We start from the raw sequence: 24,404 nt of genomic DNA, 5'->3' as shown, positions 1-24,404 counted from the left end.
TGGATCACTACTTCAGGGGATTGGAATATGTATCAAGAACTTGTGAGCAACCGTCTTTCTGAAATCCCAAATACTTATCCTGAAATCGCCATAGAAAATTTCTCTCGTTGTATGGTAGAATGTGCAACCCAAACTATCCCAAAAACATCATCAGTTATTAAGAAATGTAAGCCACCGTGGTGGAATCGAGATATCGCTAACTGTATCAGAAATAGGAAACGTGCACTTCGACAGTTTAACCTTCATATGTCTCAAGAAACTGAAAAGGAATACAAAATTGCTAAGGCCAAAGCTAGGCAAATAATTAGAAAGAGTCAACGCGAGTCGTGGCAAAATTATGTTTCCACTCTCGACTCTTCAGCTTCGATTCGAGAAGTGTGGTCTAAAATAGGTAAAATTGCAGGAAAAACAAAATATCAAGGTGTTACTTCACTTAAAAATGATTCTGGACTATTAACAAATGCAACGGAAATCGCTGAAGAACTAGCAAACACATTTTCTAAAATCTCGAGTTCCTCTAACTATTCTTATTCTTTTCTCCAACACAAAATAAATACCGAGTCACTCAATCAAATTATTTTTGAAGAATATATTCCCACAAATCTGAATTCTGATTTTACCCTTACCGAACTTCAAGCAGCTCTGAAAACGTGCAAAGGATCCTCTCCTGGTAATGATGAAGTACACTACGAAATGCTGAAGAAATTACCAATTGATGCTGTTCAACATTTACTTAATCTCTACAATGATATTTGGAACACCCGATCTTTTCCAAAAACGTGGAAAGAATCCGTTGTGATTCCAATACAAAAACCAAATAAAAATCCTTTGAATGCATCTAATTACAGACCAATATCTTTAACATGTTGCCCGTGCAAACTTTTAGAAAAAATGATCAATCGTCGACTTTTGTGGTATCTTGAATCAAACAACATTTTAGATAGTACCCAATCAGGATTTAGAAAGTATCGCAACACTGTAGACAACCTTGCAATGCTTGAAAACTCCATTCAGGATGCTTTCAAAAATAAAGAACACCTAGTTTGCATCTTTTTCGATCTTGAAAAAGCATATGACACAACATGGGCCTATAATATTCTTCAACAACTATCATCATACGGAGTCAGAGGAAATATATTACACTTTGTGAAAAATTTTCTGGAAAATCGCAAATTTAAAGTAGTAATTGGGAGTACATTTTCATCTCTGGTCCCTCAAGAAAATGGAATCCCTCAAGGGTCTGTCTTGAGTGTAACATTATTTCTAGTCGCAATAAATTCTATAAAAAATATCTGCCAATCCCCAGTATCAAGAATGCACTTTGCTGATGATTTCGTAGCTTATATGAAAGGGAAAGACCTAAACCAAATTCAAACAAAATTACAAATGTTTTTGAACAATTTATATCAATGGACAAATGATACTGGATTCAAAATATCTGTAACTAAAAGCAAAATCATGCATTTTTGTCGAAGACGTGGATGTGTTTCTCCAATAAACCTTCGTTTTAAAGATGAGCTCATTGAAGAAGTATCAACAATGAAATTCTTAGGAATGAATTTTGATCGTCGTCTTGTCTGGACAAATCACGTGAAACAACTTAAAGCTAGAGCCCTGCAAGCAGTTAAAATAATCAGAACTCTCTCGCACACATCATGGGGATCTAGTAGAAAATCTTTACTTAAAATTCACAAAACGATGGTAATATCACGACTTGATTATGGATCTATAATTTATAATACTGCTCAAAACTCGATTTTAAAACAATTAAATTCAGTTCATCACATAGGTATCCGACTGGCAACAGGAGCTTATAGAACCAGCCCCACAGACAGTATTCTGGTAGACGCAGGCATTTTACCATTGAACTACAGAAGAGAGAGTCAAACCCTTGCTTATGGTGTAAAAATACTGTCCCTTAGTAATCACCCCTTACATGAACATTTCAAAAAAGCCTTAGAAAACGTTTCTACTCAAAACAGAAAGGGAAACCGTGGTTTGGTTCAACGATTTAAACACCTCTATTTCAAATACCAGCTCACTCCAGTTAAAATTTTACAACGTGGATATCACAAATATGCTCCTTGGTCAAATCCTAGAATTCATATTGATTATAGTTTAACGAACCTGACTAAAGCACAAACCTCTGCCTTAGAATTCCGTCAAGAATATTTGGCAAAAGTTTCGGAGTATCGTACGTTTAGTTTTATTTTTACTGATGGATCTAAAGTGAGTACACAAGTAGGATGTGCAGCGTACAACTTGAACTTTGAATGGCAGTACAGATTACACGATTATACTACGGTTTTCTCAGCTGAGTTGATAGCACTGCAACATGCACTGAATGCTTCAATAGATAACGAAACACTGTTAAACTTTGTGATAGCTACTGATTCTTTAAGCTCACTTCAAGCAATAGAAGATGTTTATAGTACGAACCCAATCATTCAGGATATTCACGAGCTACTTTCCATAGCTGGAAGAAAACATAAAAACATAACTTTTTTGTGGATTCCTAGTCATGTAGGAATAGATGGGAATGAACGTGCTGATAAACTAGCAAAAGAAGCAACGAACCTACCTATTATCAATCCAAGCATTACAACAACTGACTTCATAACTAAGATTAAATCCTTAGTTTTTGAGGAGTGGCAGAAACATTGGGATGGTATGAGCAATAACAAACTACGTAGAATCAAATTCTCAACAAAACCCTGGATCTCTTCAAACCAAACACCTCGAAAGCACTCCATAATCTTAACTCGTTTGCGAATCGGCCACAGTAAATTAACTCATGAATACATTTTTAAGCGTGAACTTCCTCCAGAGTGTACTAACTGTAATTGTAATTTGACTATAGAACACATTTTAAACGACTGTCAAACGTATAGTTCATCCAGGAACCAATATGGTATAACTATGAGCAGTTTAGGAGAAGATCCTAAGAAAATTGAAGATCTGTTCAGATTCCTAAGAAACACTTCACTTATTAACGAAATTTAGAAAAACTTAGTACCAAAAATGAAAGTATTGTAATAGCTTTAGCATAAGTCTTTTTTTTTTAAATTGTAAATTTTAATGTTCATAGCCATTTATGTGCTTTTCATTAATAAACTCATATTATTATTATTATTATGAATTTATTTTCCGTTCCGTAACCTACTTATCTGAATAGTCAGGGAACCTTTCGACTCGCAATATTGAAATGAATTACGCTTTACTTATTGTCGTTCCAAACATGAATTCTTTGAGCAACTCTTCATCAAACTTTGATGTAATAACTCTCCTTGATCCCAATGGATAATTATTCTAATAACAGTGCCACGACGCTGAATGTTATACCCAAAGCTGTGCTTCAAAGTGTTCTATGCGAAAATATGTTGAATATTTGTCACATTAATGTACAAAGCCTTTGCGCTCGTCGATTTTCTAAATTCATTGAACTTAAAAATTTGTTTATCAACAGCAAAGTGGACATAATGATCATGTCAGAGACGTGGCTTAGTGAAACCGTAAATGATACAGTTATTTCTATAGATGGTTACAATTTGATAAGAAATGATCGTAACAGGCATGGAGGTGGCGTGTGTGTCTACCTTAGAAACAACCTCAAGTGTAGAATACTGATGAAATCAGAAAATAACGAAGTAAATTCAACGGAATTTATTCTAATAGAATTATTCCTGAATAACACGAAATTAATGTTTGGCTTGTACTATAACCCTCCCGAACATGACTGCTCTGAACTACTTTTAACTCATGTGGAACAGTTCGCTTTAACTCACAACAGTTCATTTTTCATTGGCGATTTCAATGTAGATCTTTTAAAACGCTCAGCAAGGATTCAAAAATTTAAAGATATATTGAATTGTTCAAACTTAAGCTGTTTAAATATCGAACCAACTTTTTTCCACAATACCGGCTGTTCTTTACTCGATTTGCTTATATCAGATTCTCCTGATTCTATACATCGTTTCAGCCAAATTTCTTTACCAGGTGTATCGAACCATGACCTAATTTTTTCTTCCCTGAATTTTCCTAAGATCTCTCATCATGATGGGTACTGGTTTCGTGATTACAACAACTTTAATGAAAATGCTCTGTTGGAAATATTCTCTGAAATAAATTGGAGTAGATTTCAAAGCATAGATGATCCAGATATGCTTGTCGAGCTTTTTAATAAATTTATGCTGGATACTCACAATTCAGTCTTTCCTCTCAAATTTAAAAAGCAACGCAAAAATAATTGGTTCAGTAACGATATAAATCATGCCATGATCAATAGAAATTTAGCGTATAATAATTGGAAACGATCCAGGTCTGCTGAAGACAAAAATAGTTACAAAATATTGCGCAACAGAGTGAATACTTTGATTACTAATGCTAAACAGTCGTGTGATAAAAGACGCCTCAATATGGATCTGCCACCGAAGATTTTCTGGAATAATTTAAAGAAGTTTGGAATGACCAAATCTCAATCTAATGCTGCTGTAGCTAACTTTTCCGCAACTGAGATCAACAACTATTTTACCTCCAATTTTACCAACACTACTTCGCAACTGTTACATTATCCGAATGACAGGTATGGTTTTAAATTTAAATATTTTGAAGATTATGAAATCATAAACGCGATAAATTCAATTAAATCCAATGCGGTTGGAATGGATGATATTCCAATTAAACTTATAAAGATTTTACTACCTTACATTTTACCAGCCTTGAAACATATTTTTGATTCAATTGTGAAAACTTCTAAGTTTCCTATTCAATGGAAAAAGTCCAAAGTTATCCCAATTCCAAAAAAGGCTAAATCCCACGAATTATCTAACCTAAGACCAATCAGTATATTGAGTGCTACTTCAAAAATATTTGAAAAATTAACAAAACATCAAATCACCGAATACCTAAATCATAATAATATGCTATTTGAATTTCAATCCGGATTTCGATCTTCTCACAGCACAGAAACTGCTCTCATGAAGGTGCATAATGATATCGCACTAACTTTGGATAAAAAAGGAATTGCTACATTATTGATGATTGATTTCGCTAAAGCTTTTGATCGTGTTTCACACAATCAATTAATTAATAAACTGATTGCCAAATATAACTTCTCTGGTTCAGCCGTAAAAATGGTTCAGTCGTACCTTCAAGGACGTTCTCAAGCAGTTTTTTCTAACGGTTGCCTTTCTGAATTTACTTCCATTGGCTCCGGGGTTCCTCAAGGGTCAATTCTTGGGCCCTTGTTTTTCTCTCTTTTCATTAATGACCTTCCAACAGTCCTTAAACACTGCTCAATTCACCTTTTTGCAGATGATGTTCAAATATATCTTTGCCAGAAAAATAATATAGATCTCAATGAATTTCTTAACAAAATAAATGAAGATCTTGCAAAAATTAATGAATGGTCTGGTTCTAACCTCCTACCCATAAATCCATCCAAAACAAAGGCTCTGTTTTTTGGAAGACAGTTACCCTTCTCGAATTTACCACAATTAGTTCTCAACAATTCGGTAATTCAGTTCGTCGACTATGCTGAAAACCTCGGTATAATTTTTGATCGGGATCTCTCCTGGAACCGACAAATAAATGCTCAATGCAGCAAAATTTATGGTTCGATAAAGAGGCTAAATTTAACAACAAATCACCTGGACGTTAATACTAAACTTAAACTGTTCAAGACTTACGTTTTTCCTTTATTTATTTATGGTGATTTTCTGTATTCTAATGCTTCTGAACGATCTGTAAACAGATTACGCATAGCCCTCAATTCCTGTGTACGATATGTTTTCAAATTATCGCGATTCTCTCGAGTATCACATCTACAAAAACTTCTCATCGGTAGTTCATTTGAAAATTTTTATAAGTATCGCTCTTGTGTAGTAATGCATAGAATCTTAAAAACTGGTTCACCAAATTATTTAAAAACTTTGCTCACGCCACTAAGAAACTCGCGAACTGGCAATATCTTGATCCCTTCACATAGTTCGTCTTACTATGGTCGAACATTCTTTGTCAGAGGCACTGTCAATTGGAATAATCTTCCCATCGATTTAAAAATCATAAATAATAAATCGGAGTTTAAGAAGAGGTTGCTTGAAGAATTCATGGAGTAAAACGACATAGTTAGATAAATGATACTAGAACAAACAGACGGAACGATTAATCATTAGTTATTAAAAAGAAGAAATTGAATTTGAAATTGAATATTTATGCCAGATTGTAACAAATTAAAAGATTGTCATCTTACGTTACAAGAATAAACATTATAAATAAATAAATAAAATAAAATAATCACCGTTATTTATATTTGTAGATTGAATTTATCGGCCTAGCGGTTTTCCCCTATGGGGCGGACCACGCTTGGCCTACTAATGTGTGGTGGTAGATGCAACTCTATCTGTATCTACCGCTTCGTAGTAGTAGGCCCGTGAGGAACAAAAATTTGATATGTGATGATATGCTTCTAAATAAATTCTACCCACTCATTTTCAACATCTTTCATTTCATCTAACCTTCTATCCACCTATATAAAAAAAAATTCATAAAAATGTCCGTACTAAAAAGGACATCACTTTTCACCGCAAGGCCGATAAATTCAATCTACATTACAATAATTTTTATAATAAAGGTTTTTAATTAAACATCAACGTTCTCCAAGTTATTTGCAAAAACAAATGTGATAGAAATTGTCTTTTGGTTTGATTACCCCATTCTGTATCATACGGGAATTTTAATAAATGTTTATTAGTTTTAAACTAAATCGAATTTTGGATAATTTTTTTTAGCAAAAATCAAATCGTTTTGCAGGTTTAAAAAATCTGTTAAATAAGATCAAACCTTTTTTTTTACTTTTTTTCAGTAAGATCAGGAGTACTTGTAATAATGTCTTTCCAAATTTTGAAAAAAACTGGGGAATTTAATCATCATCAAAGTATTAACAAATTCGGAATCTTTTTTTCAATACTGATTCATTTTTATGATAATAATTTTAATGGCATGTGCGGCGGAATGAAAACTAGAAAGAATTTATTTTACAGAAATTTGAAAAAAAAAATTGCAACGTCGCTAGAACTGTTCTCGCATAAGGAAAAGCTCAGTAGGCCCATGGGCAAGGATGGAAAAAATCATTCACCAGCATGAACGCTAATGATTCTCAATCGCCACTCCTTTTACGATGGTAGCATCGACGATGCGAATGTGACCAGTCGAACGCTGATTGGTCGGATTGAAAATCCCGAACGGATGAACTATGACAAGCTTCGTGTGAACGAACCGAACACGACACATTCACCACAGTAAATTCAATCGCTTTTTATTTTCACCACGACGTTCATTGGGCGAATTGATTCGCAAACGATTGACAAACACAATCACCAAACGATTGCAATCGCGATTGTATTGGCGAATGTTTCGCAATGGAATTTTCCGGTAAAGAATTAAGCCATCGGGTGTTTATTTTTGGGCTAAATTTGTGCGTTACGGCTCCCGCGCTCGTCAACGATGTGTTTTGTTATGATGTTATTATAACTTGTATCAAGCCTAGTCCACACTCGGCAACTCGAAAAGAGTACATGTACTCTTTTTCGTTAGAGAGATGGGCGTACTTTTTTTTTGTGAAATTTTACCAAATGTACTCTTTATTTGTTGAAAGACATTTGATCTGAAAAACCAAGGTATTTCTTCCATTTGAAGTTGTTCCACATCTTAAGCAAAAACTATGAAAGGAATACAGCTAACAACAAATTACTTTAAAATTTTGGTCTAAAAAACATGCATTTTAGTCCTTGTAAACAGTGAGCCCGATATGCGCCTTTGAGTATGCAAATAGTAAATAATATGAACAAAATTCAGGTATTGTACAAGAATATTTTAAATAATAAAAAATAATTGTCATGAAAGTCGCATAACCTCCAAGACATTAACAGTATTTGATTACATTGAAATATCTCAGTGCTACCTCTGATAGCATGAAATATGTACAGTTGAATCCCGCTCATCAAAGTTCCGGTTACCCAATCCTCCGATTTATTCGAGCCACCATTTTTGTCCAAAATCCATGTTAAAATGTTTTTTATCATTGCGATATATCGTTAACACTAAACGTACCGGAGGCGGTCAAATGACGGTTTTTGAACTTTAAACGATGATTACGCCTTATATAATTGTTTTTCCGCAAATTTAACGACAGGACTATTTTTGTTTTTGAAATGCAAGTATTTTTGCGTTTTTAAATTTTTTTTAAGTGTTACGGTTTTCGAATAACGTATGTGGTATACCTATTCATACCGCGAGCGGTCAAATGACGGCAAACACCTTTTTCGCTAAAACTCCCTTGTTTCTCAACCGATTTCTACCAAGTTTATAGTTTTGAAAAGCTTATAATTCGACTCAAATATGTCTCTCAGACAATTTTCAGCTACAATCAATAACTTTAAAGTTATTTACAGTACAAGAAAAATTTTATGAAAAAACATGCTTCAGGGAAAAGGTTGTAAATCAGTTATTAAGTGCTCGAAAAAAATTTCACTTAGTGCCTGAGAAAGCTGAAGTTAGAAGCTATATGTTGCACATATGGAAAATTTTTTTAAAAATTTTCTAAGATCATGGCACCATAAAATGTAAAAAAGTTGTGTAAAACCCGTACTTTTCAATCAATCAACCGCCAAAGCTGTTCTCGTAACAGTAGAAAATTTTGAAAAAGTGAATTGAAAAGTAGACGTAATTTGTCACATTTTGGCATCTTTAGATTTTTTGAAATACGAAGTACATAATTTATGACGACTTTTCAAAGGTAGCTGTTTTTCGAACTTTTTATCAATTTGGATTTTCTAAGACAATTCCTACACCTAAGCTCAGCTTTGCACTGGATTTTGAGTACGTTAACGTAAGGTTTAGGCAATAAAACTATATGCAAAAGAAAGCTTATTTCATACCGGTTAGTGGTGTAACTGCTTTGGCGGTGCAATGCTTGACAAAAATATGATAAATAAAACAGTGAACTAGTTTCTGAATTTTGAGAAGTCAGCACAAACTCTTGCTTGGCAGATGGGCGCAGTGGGTGGTAATATCTCAAAGCTATTTTGCACACGAAGACGGATGAAAAGAAACGAAAAAACAAACAAGCATTAGCTCAAATTTTCTAGTTTTACTTTCAGAAATATATTTATTTTATTTTTGTAAAGCATTGCACCGCCAATGCAGTTACATCACTAGAACCGGCATGAAATTTGCTTTCTTTTGCATATAGTTTTATTGCCTAAACCTTACGTTAACGTACTCAAAATCCAGTGTAAAGCTGAATTTGAGTGTAGGGATTGTCTCAGAAAATCCAGATTCATAAAAAGTTCGCAAAACAGCTACCTTTGAAAAGCCGTCAAAAATTATATATTTAGTATTTTAAAAATCTAAAGATGCCAAAATGTGCCAAATTACGTCTACTTTCCAATTCACTTTTTTAAAATTTTCTACTGTAACAGGAACAGCTTTGGCGGTTGATTGATTGAAAAGAACGAGTTTTACACAACTTTTTTACATTTTTTGTGGCCATGATCTTAGAAAATTTTTAAAAAAATTTTCCATATGTGCAACATATAGCTTCTAACTTCAGCTTTCTCAGGCACTAAGTGAAATTTTTTTCGAGCACTTAATAACTGATTTACAACCTTTGTCCTGAAGCATGTTTTTTCATATTTTTTTTTTGTACTGTAAATAACTTTAAAGTTATTGATTGTAGCTGAAAATTGTCTGAGAAACATATTTGAGTCGAATTATAAGCTTTTCAAAACTATAAATTTGGTAGAAATCGGTTGAGAAACAAGGGAGTTTTAGCGAAAACGGTGTTTGCCGTCATTTGACCGCTCGCGGTATGAATAGGTATATACAAAGTGTCGGTATGTTTAGTGTTAAGCTATTAAATTGACTTCTCTGACAAATTTAAAATCTAAACTTGCCAGAAACGTCGATTAAATAGAAAAATAAAATCCATGTGAGATCCGAGCTATGCGCCTGGAATGTATGCAATACCAGAGCAAATGGCGAGCGCGGTTGCCGTAACACACAAATTTAGCCGCAAATCTGCCTATTGAGCCGCATTAAGCCGATGGCTTAATCCTTTACCGGGAAATTCCTTTGCGAAACATTCGCCAATACAATCGAAATTGCAATCGTTTGGTGATTGTGTTTGCAAATCAGTTCGAATGTCCGTGGTGAAAATAAAAAGCGATCCGGTTTACTGCGGTGAATGCTTTGTGCTTCGGTTCGTTTACCCGAAGCTTGTCAAAGTTCATTCGTTCGGGATTGCAATCGTTAGCGTTCATTTTGGTGTGTGAACTTTTTCCATTCCCGATTGCTTTGATTGGCAGTTAGAACTGAACGAATTCACCACAGATGGCAAATTGAACGTTCTTCGATGCGATTTTTTCCATGCTTGCCCATGGGTTGTTGGGGTTGTTACGTTTTTGCTCGTTTGAAGTGTGCGTAAAAACACGCTCTCAAACCACTGGGCTCGCTAAACATGGGAATTCTCTTTCTGAGTTTCTCATGTATAGTTAGCTAGTGTAGAGGAAAGGGCGGGAGCAATTCATGGGAGCTTTTCATCAACATGCCCTCTAGCCTAAAATTTCAACACCTATCAAGCTTTCTCCTATTGGCGCACTAATGCCTGTCTATCCACCTTTCTTTCAAATTTCTATAAAATAAATTCTCTCTAGTTCTCATTCCGCCGCACATGCCATTAAAATTATAATCATAAAAAATTACGGCGATTTAAATCATATAACAATGATTCATTTTTAAACTTATAAACTCCACATATGAGAAACTGGAGTTGATAGATAAAATCTGACGAAAGATATGAGTTCAGGACGCCAAAATCTACTAAATCAATCATTAAAAATAAGCACTAATGTATATTGTTCTCTTGAGTTATCAAATGAATTCTATAAATTTATTTTTGAATGGTTCGACAATTTTATTGAAAAAAAAAAAAATGTTTAAAAACTTATCTCTTCCATCTTAATATTTTGTATTGATTTTTCAATAAATTTACCAAAATTTAAAGTCAAATTTTTGAATTTTTTGTAATATTTATGATAAGTGTTTCTTTGTTTTTCAATTCTAAATTTTGTCTTCTTAAAATATAATCTTCTTCCAGCGTATAAATCTAAATTTTTAATAAGAAAAACAGAGTGTCTACCTTTCGTCCTTTCTAGGAACAACTTACTGCGAAAAAATGTTGAGAGCTTTGAATTTCGAACCTGCGCTTGATAATTTTATTTGATATTTATTATTTCCCTATTTTATACATTGAATTTAATTATCAATTCTGTGTTTTGAAAAAAATCTATTAAGTTCAAAATGGAAATTTCTAATCGGGAGTTGATATCTCTAGTATTCTAATCATGATTAAATATATTTTCAAATTCAAGATATTACAGCGAAATTTTTAAACCAACCCTTAACTTGTATATTAAGAAAAAAAATGTAAATTAAGATGATAAGAGCTTTCAAAATTGATTAGTTTTTAGTAAATCTGATCAAAGAGTCTTGTAAATCAATGAATTTACATGAAAACTTAAGTCATTATTTTACAGAAAAATTCACTCATGCTTTAAGAAATATCCATGATTGAATTTAGTTTTAATCTTCTTTGAAATTTTATCAAAATTCCTGTTTTTTTGAAGGTTTGTGAAAAATTTACAGAAAAACCTCAATAACTTTCCCACAGAAGTCAAAACTCGCTGTCTTCGGGAAAGTTTATCATTGAGTCAAAAATATATGTATCTATAATATCTCTTATGTGCTACAGTTTTGCCAAAAAATATTACAAATTTATTTAATGAATTTGACCTTTTTTCAAAAGATATTTCGAAAACAAAAAACTTGTCAAAACAAGCTCTTTAATTCTTTGTTCCCTTCAATTTTTAATCATGGTTAATTTTCGACCTGATATGATATAGGTTTGAATATTTTTTGTTTTTTTTTTAAATCTGGTATTATATTTCATGTGTTTTTTTACATGCTCTCATTCTTAAGGCTTAAGGTTTATATTCTGGTTTAATTCGAAATTTTTTTAATCACATTCTTTTGCTGGAGTATCGGAAATATTTATTCATATTTGTAGACTAGACTGCTTTAAATTTACTTTCAAGCGAATTCTTATTTCAGAATAAGGAACATAATCTTGAATGATTTATTAATGACTTACCGGAAAACGCATTGATTTGAAACTTTGATTATGACTTAATTTTTGGTACTTTTATTATTGAATTTCGAAAACTCCCTCCATGGACGAGTCCTTCGCACGGGTCTGTATCCAATGATTTCCATAAGCCAATGCAATGGCAATCAAGGATTTCTTGCTGATTTAAATTGTTTCTATGGTTAGTAAAATTCCTTCAGTAGTTTCTATTCCAGTTATCGTTATTTTCTAAGTTTTATTTTTTACACTAAACAGAAAAATTATGTCTATTATTTGTCTGCACAAAATCAAAATATTTCATTCTTTTGCAAAAGGGTCCAAAAAAAAAACAGTAAAGCTTTCATTCAACGGTGAAATTATAGGATGACAATGATGAAAAGTTGTTCTAAAATTGAATATTTATCATCATTATCATCATGATAGTTTATTTCCAGCAGTAGATTTTATTGCCATTTATCAAGTTACTTCAGTTATGTCACTATTTGGTTGTTACATAAAAAAGTTCATGGAATGATATGCCGAAAACAACGTCCATTAACATGAATCCTTTTGACACGGATTAGGGGTTTTTTTTATTGTCTGACAATTTGCACCGAGGGACTTTAGATCTTCCCCAAAATATAAAATATGGTTTATTTTTACGCCAAACGAAACAAATGTATTTTTTTTCAGATTTCTTACATTTTAATTTTTTGAGTTAGATTCGGTTAGATTTTTTTTGTAAATAGCATAAAGCATTTTACTCTAATAAACAATAAACAATAAACAATAAAATGGTGTCCAAAAGTTCCGTCTGCATCACCGAATAGTCTGCAAAAATACCAGTGTAAAGTCCAGTTAATGATACAACTTTCATCTGAAGACACCAAAGTAGGCCAAAATTTCCTTTAACCCTCATCCGCATTAGATTTCATTACCCTAATCAGCACTAGGAGTGTCAATTTGATACCACAAGCTCAAATCGTTATAACTTTTGGCGTGTTAAACCGATTCTCAAACAAAACTTACATAAAAAAAAACCTTGTAATGTCAGTAAAATATGTTTAGAACATTATATACAGCTAAAGTTACAAGTTTTCTCGTTATTCAGCATGAAAGAAAAAAAAAATCCGAAAAACATGCCTCACGAAAACTGCTGTAGTTCATATGTTACACGTCCAAAAAAATATTTGCCTTATGCATATGAAAGTTGAAGTTAATGCCTACATCATGAAGACAAGAAATATTTTTTAAATTTTTTTTTAATGAAATGGTCACAAAAAGTTCAAAAAAGTGGTCTAAAAAACCTACTTTTCATTCGATTGCTAGTAAATACTGTTTGAGCGATAGTAGAGTTTAAAAAAAAATATGACAACAAACTTTATTAAAATTCTAACATTTTGCTGTCTTTAGATTTTCGATGCAACAAAAATTGAATTTACTGGAATTTTTCAAAGTTCACTACTTAGCGCAATTTTTTTACAAATTGAAATTTCATCTCTTTTAGTGGTCCACCGTCAGGTTGTACCCGGGTTTTCAGTGCTTTCACTTTGTTTGGACCAATCAAAAGTTTATTCATTGGAAAGCAAAATTAATCTACATTCTAGTGAGGTGCAACAAATCACCCTGTGAGATTTCACAAAAATATGAAAATTATAAACGTAAAATCATTCCTGAATTTCTAGAACTACAAGCAGCGCGTCCAGCAAAACGTGTTTGTTTGCTCTCCGAGTAGGTACGGTGGGTGGTGATTTGGGCAGAGAGCGAAGCCGACAGACGAAATAATGATGCGTGTCGTACGTTTCTTGGTTGGAAATTTTCTATTGATTACGTTTACGTTTGCTTGTCACGACACGCATCATTATTTCGTCTGTCGGCTTCGCTCTCTGCCCAAATCACCACCCACCGTACCTACTCGGAGAGCAAGCAAACACGTTTTGCTGGACGCGCTGCTTCTGGTTCTAGGAATTCAGGAATGATTTTACGTTTAAAATTTTCATATTTTTGTGAAATCTCACAGCGTAAATTGTTGCACCTCACTAGAATGTAGATTAAATTCCCTTTTCAATGGATATAGTTTTGATTGCTTCAAACTCGCCGAAAGCACTGAAAATCCGGGTACAACCTGACGGAGGACCACAAAAACAGATGAAATTTCAATTAGTGAAAAAATCGCGTAGCCAACTTTGAAAAAATTCAGTAAATTCAATTTTTGTTGCATCGAAAATCTAAAGACAGTAAAATGTTAGAATTTCAATAAAGTTTGTAGTCATATTTTTTAAAACACTCTACCATCGCTCAAACAGTATTTACTAGCAATCGAATAAAAAGTAGGTTTTTTAGACCACTTTTTTGAACTTTTTGTGACCATTTCATTGAAAAACTTTAAAAAAATATTTCTTGTCTCCATGATGTAGGCATTAACTTCAGCTTTCATATGCATAAGGCAAATATTTTTTTGGACGTGTAAAAAATGAACTACAGCAGTTTTCGTGAGGCATGTTTTTCGGATTTTTTTTTCTTTCATGCTGAATAACGAGAAAACTTGTAACTTTAGCTGTATATAATGTTCTAAACATATTTTACTGACATTAAAAGGTTTCTATTGATATAAGTTTTATATGAAGTTCAAAATAATTCAAACGACTTAAATAGGTTTTACTTTTGTGGTGTCAAAATGACACCCAAAGTCGGAAAAGGGAGTTTTTTTGTCCAGGCTTCTAGGATTCGTCCATAAAAAAAGTAAAGATGCAATATTGAAGAACTTTTGAATTCATTTAGGATCCCCGAAGAAATTTTCGTATTTAGAAGCTTTTGAAAAAAGTTACAAGCCTTCAAACTTGCAATAGTGTCAAAATGACACCCTAATGCGGATGAGGGTTAAAAGTAATGAAAGAAATAATGACAATAAATCTATTTTTTTAGCATCGAAAACAAACAATGGTCGAACAATTGCCCTCACATATGCAGGTAGCGTGCGCTTCTAACAACAAAGGAACAATCAAAGCAGGAAAAAACATTATTTTTTCGTGCTTTGTAGAGTGTTTGCAGCAAAACTGACTTCGAGTTTTAAACAATAATTACCAATTCCGTACAAAATTCTTTTTTTCGAAAAAAAATCTCTGTGTGTTTCTAACTTCCCACCATTTGTTATCATTTTTTTTTAAATAAAATAAAAGTCAGAAATTAGGACATTAATATTAATTCTCCATTTTTTTAATTCAGAAGAACATTCCTTTGGTCGTTTTAAAACAATGAAACTTCTTTGAGGTTAATCGCATTTTGCATCTCGAACGATCAAAATGGAACTATTAAAATATGCATTTTACCTAGGAGTCTACATCACATGTCAACTTCATCATTACATCTATCAATCTATTTCTTGCAGGTCGCCTCGCAAAGGCATCGCCCGGGGACTTCCCTGTCGTAGCGGAATTGTGGCAGCGGAATGTGTTCGCTTGGACATCGAGGCGTAAGTTGAAAAGATTTTGAATTCATTTTCAGCATCATTTGTTTATCATTAATTAAATTGACATCAGTCTTGTCGTTTCTCAAAATTATTTTCCTGCATTTTTTTTAAACAGAAACTTCGCCTTGCCAATTTTAAACTTCTAATTTTATAAGATCTGCGTTGACTCACTTATTGGTAATTGCCGTTATTAGAATTAGCGCAGGTGTTTTCGATTGTCAACTTTCGTTCTGTATAGCGCTGATACGGAATCAGATTTCTTATCACATTGTGCTCAAGTTCAAATCAGTGCCGAGCAGGTGTTTTACTGTGATAGCAACATCTGTTGACCGTGATTATTTACGATTTGAATGTAATTTAGCTTTTAATTTTAAATTATAAATTAGATTCAACCATTAAGGGATATCTTCTCTTTCTATTTCTATTGGAAAGCGACTCTTAAACGGTATTTTTTAAAACTTTTTGACTAATTTTGTTTTGAATAAAATGTCACATCAAAACGAATTTTGAAATTCTAAATTTCATAAGCCATTATAAAAAAACAATGTTACCCATAAACGCATGAAACAAAATTTCATATATTTTTTAAAGATATTTTTATATAATTTTTAACTTCTTATAAAAAAAACTTCTCCTCTTAATCATCATCCGGCCCAGACTCTTTTACCCTTTTAAATTTTAGGAGTGTCTATAGTCTATTTGAAACTATTGATTGATGAAAATGATTGATTTTGATGAAAATCGAACGTTATCTAAGAGTAAAGTGCCAAGAGTACGAATGCCGCAAAAACTGCTCCGTCTTGAATAGGTTAAACCGCTCCCGATCAGAAAGAAAAACAAAATCATATCAAGATGAGATATTTTGATATTAAATTTTTTCCTATCAAAATGAGATATAATTTAGTACTCGTAGGATGTTAGATTATCTCAGATTATAACAAAAAGTCTATGCAAGAATAACTAAATTATATCACCCCTTGATAGCATAATATCAAGATTAAAGCTATGATCATTTAGTATCTGGGCACCTAATTTGGTGTTAGCTACCTTAAGTACTAGACCTCGGATATGCAACATTTTGGCAGCGTTGTGTTGGTAATTAAAAGGACTATCTTGCCTAATTTTGCCAGATTTTTAAGTTAATATGTGTTTGAGATATTTACGATGCAAAAAAAAATGGTAAAAATAATTTTGCACAATCTTCATTGTCGACTTGAAAGCTCATGAACTGTTGATATTTTCTAATTTTTTTTTTGCTCAAATGATTAAGCAGTATAAAAAACCACTCTAGGATGCTCACGAAGTTCAAACCAAGCATCGGAGTGGAACCCTTGATCCCAAACATGGGTTAAAAGTCTATCAGATGGTGTATTTGCAAGAACAGATGGTGTATTTGCAAGAATTGCCCAATAACAGAGGCAGTAAATATTGTCGCTGGCAACGGCTCGCATGCATTAAGATAAAAAACTTGTGCTCTCTTGCATTCTTTCAGTATGTATGAATTTGGTGTCGAATATCGCCACCACTCTTATCGTTTAAGCCAGAAGTTGAAAATACATAAATATATTGCCTCCACTTTGGTGGGTAAATGCTGTTTTTTCGAGTTTCATACGATTATTCTATAATATATATGAGACATATAACAAAGTTGTTGAGAAATATACCTACAAAAATGTTTGCTCTGAACATTACTAAGAGCAAGTTCACTGGTGTTGGGAAAAAGTGGTAGAAATTTTGACATTTTGAAAATTTTACACGCAAAAGAATTTTCACTTAAAAAGTAAGTGACATCTGTAGTAAATTCTCGCCATACGTAATTTCATTTGTATTTTAAGTGACCGGTCAAGTGAATGAACACTATGACGTTCGAGTAAAATTTATCTGAATTTCCAAGTAAGTTTCAAGTTAATTTCTAGTTAATTTTATATGGAGTGAAACTTGAAATGGTCGTTCTGGAGCATTGCTTTTCTAATTCAATATTTTTTTCATTTGAGCTTAGTGTTCTGAATTAAAAAAATATATTTAATAAACGTTATCGAATGATTAATGCTCTATTTAAAACATATTATAATACTAATATTTTTTCATTCTATCATTTTACAATACAAACTTAATTCTAATTCAAAATGCTTTCTTAATTCTAATAACAATTATTAAAACTATTTTTCACTCTAAACATGGACGCTGGAGGATTGGCCGACGTAGTACCGGATGTTGACGCAACGATATATTTTTCGTAAACAACGAACAATTCTTTTTGTTCAAAAGGACTTGAGGGATGTTCTACTACACACTCCTGAATTCCGTGATCAATCAAACCAACTTTTTTTTCCCACCTATTGGTTTGTTTCCGGGTCCGATATTTTCCTCCTTCGAAAAGATCACGTATAACGTTTTTTCTGGAAATATGAACAAAGCTTTATCTCTCGCGTTTTTAAATAAAAGAACATTTATAGAACACCACTTCGATTTCAAATACTTAGAGCACCTGTATCCGTGGTCCAAACAGCCGGTTTAGACCCAAATTCCGACCCGAGCAACCGCACTGGTGATCCATTATACCAGTTTCGACTCAACTTTTTTTAGAGCTGGTATAAGGATTGATCCAAAACTGATGAGATTTGGATCCAATTTGACGCAGTTCTAAACCGTTTGACAGTTAATGGAACACAAGTGCAGTTGCCAGTTTTTTCATTGGATCGGATCTAATTTCTTTGGTTCAATTCTTGTATAAATTAGACCCAAGAATAGACCACGCATACAGATGCTCTTACATTACGCTTTCGCCATAAATTTATTGATTGGAAAATTCCATCGTAATCCCAAGGCAGATCTGCGGATAGTGCGACTTCTAAATCTTCCATGCTGCAAAGCAGAAAATCTGTCCAGTCCAACCCACAAGCTGAAACATGATAAAACACCTTTAAATAACTATTTCTTACATCACGTTTAACACAAACTACCGCCAAAATCGCCTAGTAAAGAGTTGGGAAAATCCAAATCCAGCATAAGCTTTAAACGCTGCTCTTTAGAATTTGCCATTTTGAACTCTGAAAATAAACACAATTACAACTCGACATTCACTTGAAATTCAAGTGATAGGGAAGTGATTATTTTTTCTCACTTCAAATTCAAGTGACGACTGAAGTGAACGTGGATGAATCCACTTGAAATTTAAATGACTGCCAAGTATAAATAAATATGTCGCACATGAATGGAAGAAAATCACTGGATCCTTGTTTTTAAGTGAAAAATCATGTGTACCATCAAGACGCCATTCACCGCCCAGTTAAGCGGTTTTTCAACTACAAACATGTGTAATAAAAAAACGAAGGCAGAATTTTATTCGCTTTCTTTTCCAATACATCCCAAAACTGCTCTACTTTAAATAAAAAATTTAGTGGAATGGGAAAAATGTACGCTTTTCAAAATAATTAACTAAACTTTGGGGTGTTCAACTGGCCCTATTACCGCCCACTCGACTTTTTCGGGTATCGATAATGATTTCTCAAGGAAAAACTATCTAAACAACACGGAAACTGTTATTTTTAGTATTTTCCATACAACGAGCTGTCAAAACCATATTTTGGCTCTCTAGAGAATACATTTTGTGAAATTTTTCCGCAAATTTAGTACAAATTTTAACAAAGTGCGTTGACTGACAAAATGATGATTCCCGGCAAACAACCTCAAGTAACCGGTTACTTTAAGCGATAAAACATCATTTTCTAACATAATCAAACTAAATGCTTCTTACAATTTACACATTTGACACAATACATGCGTTAAAAACAAAGAAATTGTGCGTTACCGGTCATTAGGAACCCACACTTTTTTTTATACACCAATTACCGCCCATCACTAAACGCTTCAAAAAACAACAATTATTGAAAAAATCGAAAATTTTTTGATGCAAATCTATTCTACGAAAATAAAACTATCGTTTCAAGTCGATTTTAGGTCCAATAGGTACTATCTAGTAAACAAAAACCCTTTTTGCCCTAGGAGTACAGTAATGCTTAGTTCGCTAACAGGCGTCCAATTCAATAATTTGACCGGAAACGAAAAACCAAATATTTTATTTCTGGCTATAGTTAGCATAATTAAGTGATGTTTTTTCAGTGAAATGGTCGAACAATGATGCCGACACAGAACACAGGTCTTATATTTGGAGAAAACATCCCAGTTTTTTCAAAATACACACAAAAGGGTGATTTTGGGCGGTGAATGGTGCCTGGGCGGTGAATGGCGTCTTGATGGTATTTTAAGAGTGAATTTGAGTTCAGTTTACCATGCAAAAAAAATTTCAAGATCTTTGAGCGGTGTATTTTTTTACAGCACTGTTTCTATTTCAGCCGTGTGTGATAGAAATATTACTATTTTTGCATCACAGCATGCTTAACAACACGTGTTGTTAAAAAACTTGAAGGCCACAGATCTTGAAAATGTTTTTGCATGGCAAAATTTTCAAAATGTGCTAAAAGTGACAAAATTTCTACCACTTTTTCCCAACAAAAAAGAAAAAGTGGTAGAAATTTCTACACTTTTAGAGCAAGTTCACTGGTGTGGTGGAAATTTTGTCACTTTTAGCACATTTTGAAAATTTTGTCATTCAAAAACATTTTCAAGATCTGTGGCCTTCAAGTTTTTTAGCAACACGTGTTGTAGTTTCGCATGCTGTGATGCAAAAACGTAATATTTCTATCACCTGTCGCCTTCAAATATTGTTTACAGTGCAGTGTATTTTCGCATGCTGTGATGCAAAAATAGCAATATTTCTATCACATACGGCTAAACTAGAAACAGTGCTGTAGAAAATTACAACGCCCAAAGATCTTGAGAACATTTTTGCATGGTAAAATTTTCATAATGTATTGCAAGTGTCAAAACTACTACCACTTTTTCTCCACACGGGTAAACTTGCTCTAAGTATAAATTTCTTCTTTGCTTTCCTTTGTTTGTATCATGTACTGAACAAAAAAGGTAAAAATAGTAATTCTTTTGGAATTTTTCATAATTTTAAATTATGTTTTGATAAGTATTTCGGAAAAGCCTTCCATAAAAAGGATAAAAATGGATTTGATTTTTTAAAAAATCGTGCATTTTTTAAAATAAAGTTTGGAAAAAAAACCTATATTTAAATACAGTTGATAACAAACATAATTCTATTTGCAGTGTCTCGCATCTTTTTGTTTGTTTGTTTGTTTATTATTCCAGTAGAGTAAGAATGCAATATTCTTTTAAATTACTACTTGCGTGATTTACATTTGTATTTATCGTTCACTTCGGTTTCCTAAAACTAATTTTGGTTTCCTATATCTAACAATCTATTTTATATGCCGTTTTTATCTAAGTTACAAACTTAGAAAAAGTGCTAACTTTGGTGCTGTTTCCAGAAGTTCAGACATGCTCGCTTGAAAGTGGCTTCTGATTGTAAACGCTTCAGTTCAGGTGGTAAGGAATTATAGTTCACAACACCTCGGACGAAAAAAGAGTTCGCATACAACACTGTTCTATTGGCTGGTACAACATAGTTTCGTAAACGGCTTCCTTGAGCGCTGGTAAGCTTTTCGAATAGAGCGGGGGGGTAACGAGCTGAGCTAAGCTTTTTCACGAACAAACAGGATCTATAGGCGTACAGATTTTTCAGAGGGCATCCGATAAGATTACTTTGCAGATGACTCACCCGATCGTAACGGTTTAGGCCGTAGATGTACCGCACACAACAATTCAATGCAACATTTAATCTTTGTAACGTCCCAGCGCTAGGGCGAACATGGAGTACATCCCCATACAGAAAATGTGGGAGGATCAGCGCTTTAAATAGACGAATTTTCGTATTAGTTGATGCAGAAAAAGTATTTGTGTAAAGTGAGCGCAAGCAACCGTAGACTTTACCGCATTGTTGCATGACCAGGTCATCCCATAGCAGGTTTTCATGGAAAACGTGACCGAGGTTGCTGGCCGATTTCACCCAAAGAATTTGCTCGCCATTCATGATCACATTAGGAAGAGCACCAGAAGCGGCATGCCTCTTAGATTTCGTAATATATAGAGCCTTGCTCTTGCCTTGATTCACAAGAAGTCCATTTCCAAAGCACCATGTAGCAACTCTTTCGGCATCTTCATTCACCCGTCGGATCAGTTCATGTGAGTTTTGACTCCGGTCAACAGCGTAGAGCTGAACATCGTCAGCGTACAATTGGATTGAACAATGATGCAGTACACGAGGTAAATCGTTTATGTAGCAAGTGAAAAGAAGAGGCCCAAGAATAGACCCTTGCGGTACGCCAGATGTCACAGGTGTGCTCCGAGAGAATTTATCGCCGCAAAAAACTGTTTGTGTTCTGTTTGTCAGATATGACGAAATCAACTTCACAGCAGGGGAAGATACGTTTAACTGTTCGTTGAGTTTTTCGCAAAGCTTTTTGTGTGAAATGGTGTCGAATGCCTTGCTAAAATCAAGCAAAAGTAAGACCCCAGAGTTTTGTTTATCCACAGCAGAAACAAGATAGTCGTAAACCCGAAGTGCCGCTGTTTTCACGCTTTGGCCTCTACGAAAACCTGTCTGAGTATCAGTGAGCAAATTGTGGTCATTTATGAATGCGGATATCTGGTTTTTCAACACCTTTTCAAATGATTTTGATAAGGCGCATAATATGCTTATAGGCCTTAGATTCTCAATTGTGTTTGATTGAGACTTCTTCTTCAAGGGAATGATTTTTGCGCGTTTCCAACAAGCGGGATATATCGAGGTACATATAATAGAGTTAAAAAGGTGAGTTATATGGTGAATGATTAATGGCAGTACCATTTTGATAAATTTTATGGGCAGACGATCTAGGCCTTCTGCATTTGATTGAATATCGCATATAGAGTTAACAACCTCCCAATGGAGTACAGGCCGGAAAGAGAAGTTCAGATGCGATGGTTCTGTTCCACCTATGTATGGCTCATGACTATCTGCTCTCGAATAGTAGGATGAGAACATCCGGTTTACGTCGTCTGGATCGAATTTACACGCCTCATTTGTCTTGACTTTACCAACTCCTAGACTCTTCACACGTTTCCAGAGAACGGCAGCAGGTAAATGATCATCCAAAAACCGATTCAAAAGTTGTGCTTTGGTTCTCGTAATTAGAGAGTTGGTACGATTTCGTAGAGTTTTATAATGTCGTCGTTTTAATTCTTTCAGATTCGATGGAGCTCTACGCCAGTCATTGTAGGCTAAGTTACGTTCCAATATAGATCGTCGCACGGCATGGTTGAACCAGGCACTCGTTGGTTTGGGTGTAGAAGATGTTCGTAAAGGCACAAAATTCTCGTGTATCATACATAGGTTTCTGTTGAGAATCTCAGTCTTGTCATCTGGATTTGATGACTCGTAGAAATCAGACCAATCAAGTGATGTTAACGCGTTATGAATACCAGTTATATCAGAGTTTTTATAGTCTCTGAACACATTTACCACGATGTCGTCTACAACGTTAAAATCAAGCGAACAGAAAATCAGGTCATGCTGCGATAAACATGGGAAACTAACTTGTCCAAAACGTATGACTTTATCGAGTTTATTTGTCAGTAGAAGATCTAACTGGGAGCATCCGTTGTCGTGGAAAAAGGTAGGTTCTTTATTAAAGGCAGCCATCGAAAAGTTTTGGAAAACAGTTTCTAAAAGTGTACGTTTCCTACTTCGACGCAAGAGGTCAGTATTAAAGTCGCCAATCACGATCACATGTTCGTACAAAACAGAAAAATCATCAAGCTTTTGCTCAAAAAACGGTGCACAATCGTTGTCTGGAGGGTTGTAAAAAACTAACAGCAATATTTTTTCAAATCTCAGCTGAATCTCTAAAGCCAAACACTCGGTCTTGTCTACAGAATCACGTGTCACCTGCGTTTGGAAAACTGTTTTCAACTGAAGGTGTTCTTTTGAATAGACGATAATTCCACCCCCCCGTTTATACTTTCGATCCTTACGATGTGTTGTATAGCCTTGTATCATGAACTCGCTGTCATTGTTTTTATCAGTAAGCCAAGACTCAGTAAAACAAGCTACGTCTACTTTTGAGTTTACCAACGCTAAGCGTAGCTCATCAAGTTTGTTCAAATTACGAGCGCACAAACTTTGGGCATTTCCATGACATATGTTCAACTTTTTAGGAAGAAGTACAGCGTTTAAAACGGCACCAGGGATATTAGCAGATATTGAATTTTGATTCACAGGCATTGGCATAAGGAAATCAGCAGTCTTTTTTTTACAATATAACCAATGGTGGCTTTGTATTTAAGATCACAAAAACAATAATCACCACAATTCCATACAATATTAAAATAATCAAATCTAATTATCGTTATACAAACATAAAAAGTGAACAGATTTCGAAAGGAATAGCATTTTTATTGCTTAATTTTTGGTGAATTAACAGATTAACAAACTTCACATCCTGATGGAAAATGGCATACATAAGCACTAGGGTGGCAGCCAAATGGGTCAGTCATGTCGAATTTTGAAAACCGACAAATTCTGTAGATTGACCCAAAAACTTACCTTTGAGAAGTTTCACTCAAAGCTTCGGTTTTTTTTTTATCGTTTAACAATCACCAAATTTTTAAGCCAAATGACTTAAAGATGCATTATTTAACTATTGTGCCGCCAACATGGCAATGAACAGTGCTGCTAACAGTGAAATATTAATAAAAAAAAAATTATAGTGTTTTTTAGTTGTTAAAAAGCTGTAATACTTTTTAATA

At 33.9% G+C, this 24,404-nt stretch overlaps 1 protein-coding gene across 1 annotated transcript in view; it reads left to right on the top strand.

The window, feature by feature from the left end:
• The window catches only part of LOC129750640 (GRAM domain-containing protein 2B-like), a 126,487-nt gene that overhangs the window by 5,734 nt on the left and 96,349 nt on the right, over positions 1-24,404 (top strand). The window contains exon 2 of the mRNA XM_055745643.1: positions 15,570-15,653. Within this exon, the coding sequence (XP_055601618.1) occupies positions 15,570-15,653 (84 nt within the window). The remainder of the gene's footprint in view (positions 1-15,569; positions 15,654-24,404) is intronic.

This window comes from Uranotaenia lowii, chromosome 3, assembly GCF_029784155.1.
Source record: "Uranotaenia lowii strain MFRU-FL chromosome 3, ASM2978415v1, whole genome shotgun sequence".
Lineage (NCBI taxonomy): Eukaryota > Metazoa > Arthropoda > Insecta > Diptera > Culicidae > Uranotaenia > Uranotaenia lowii.
The sequence above is the reverse complement of the archived record's forward strand: the minus strand, read 5'-3'. Positions and strand labels throughout refer to the sequence as shown.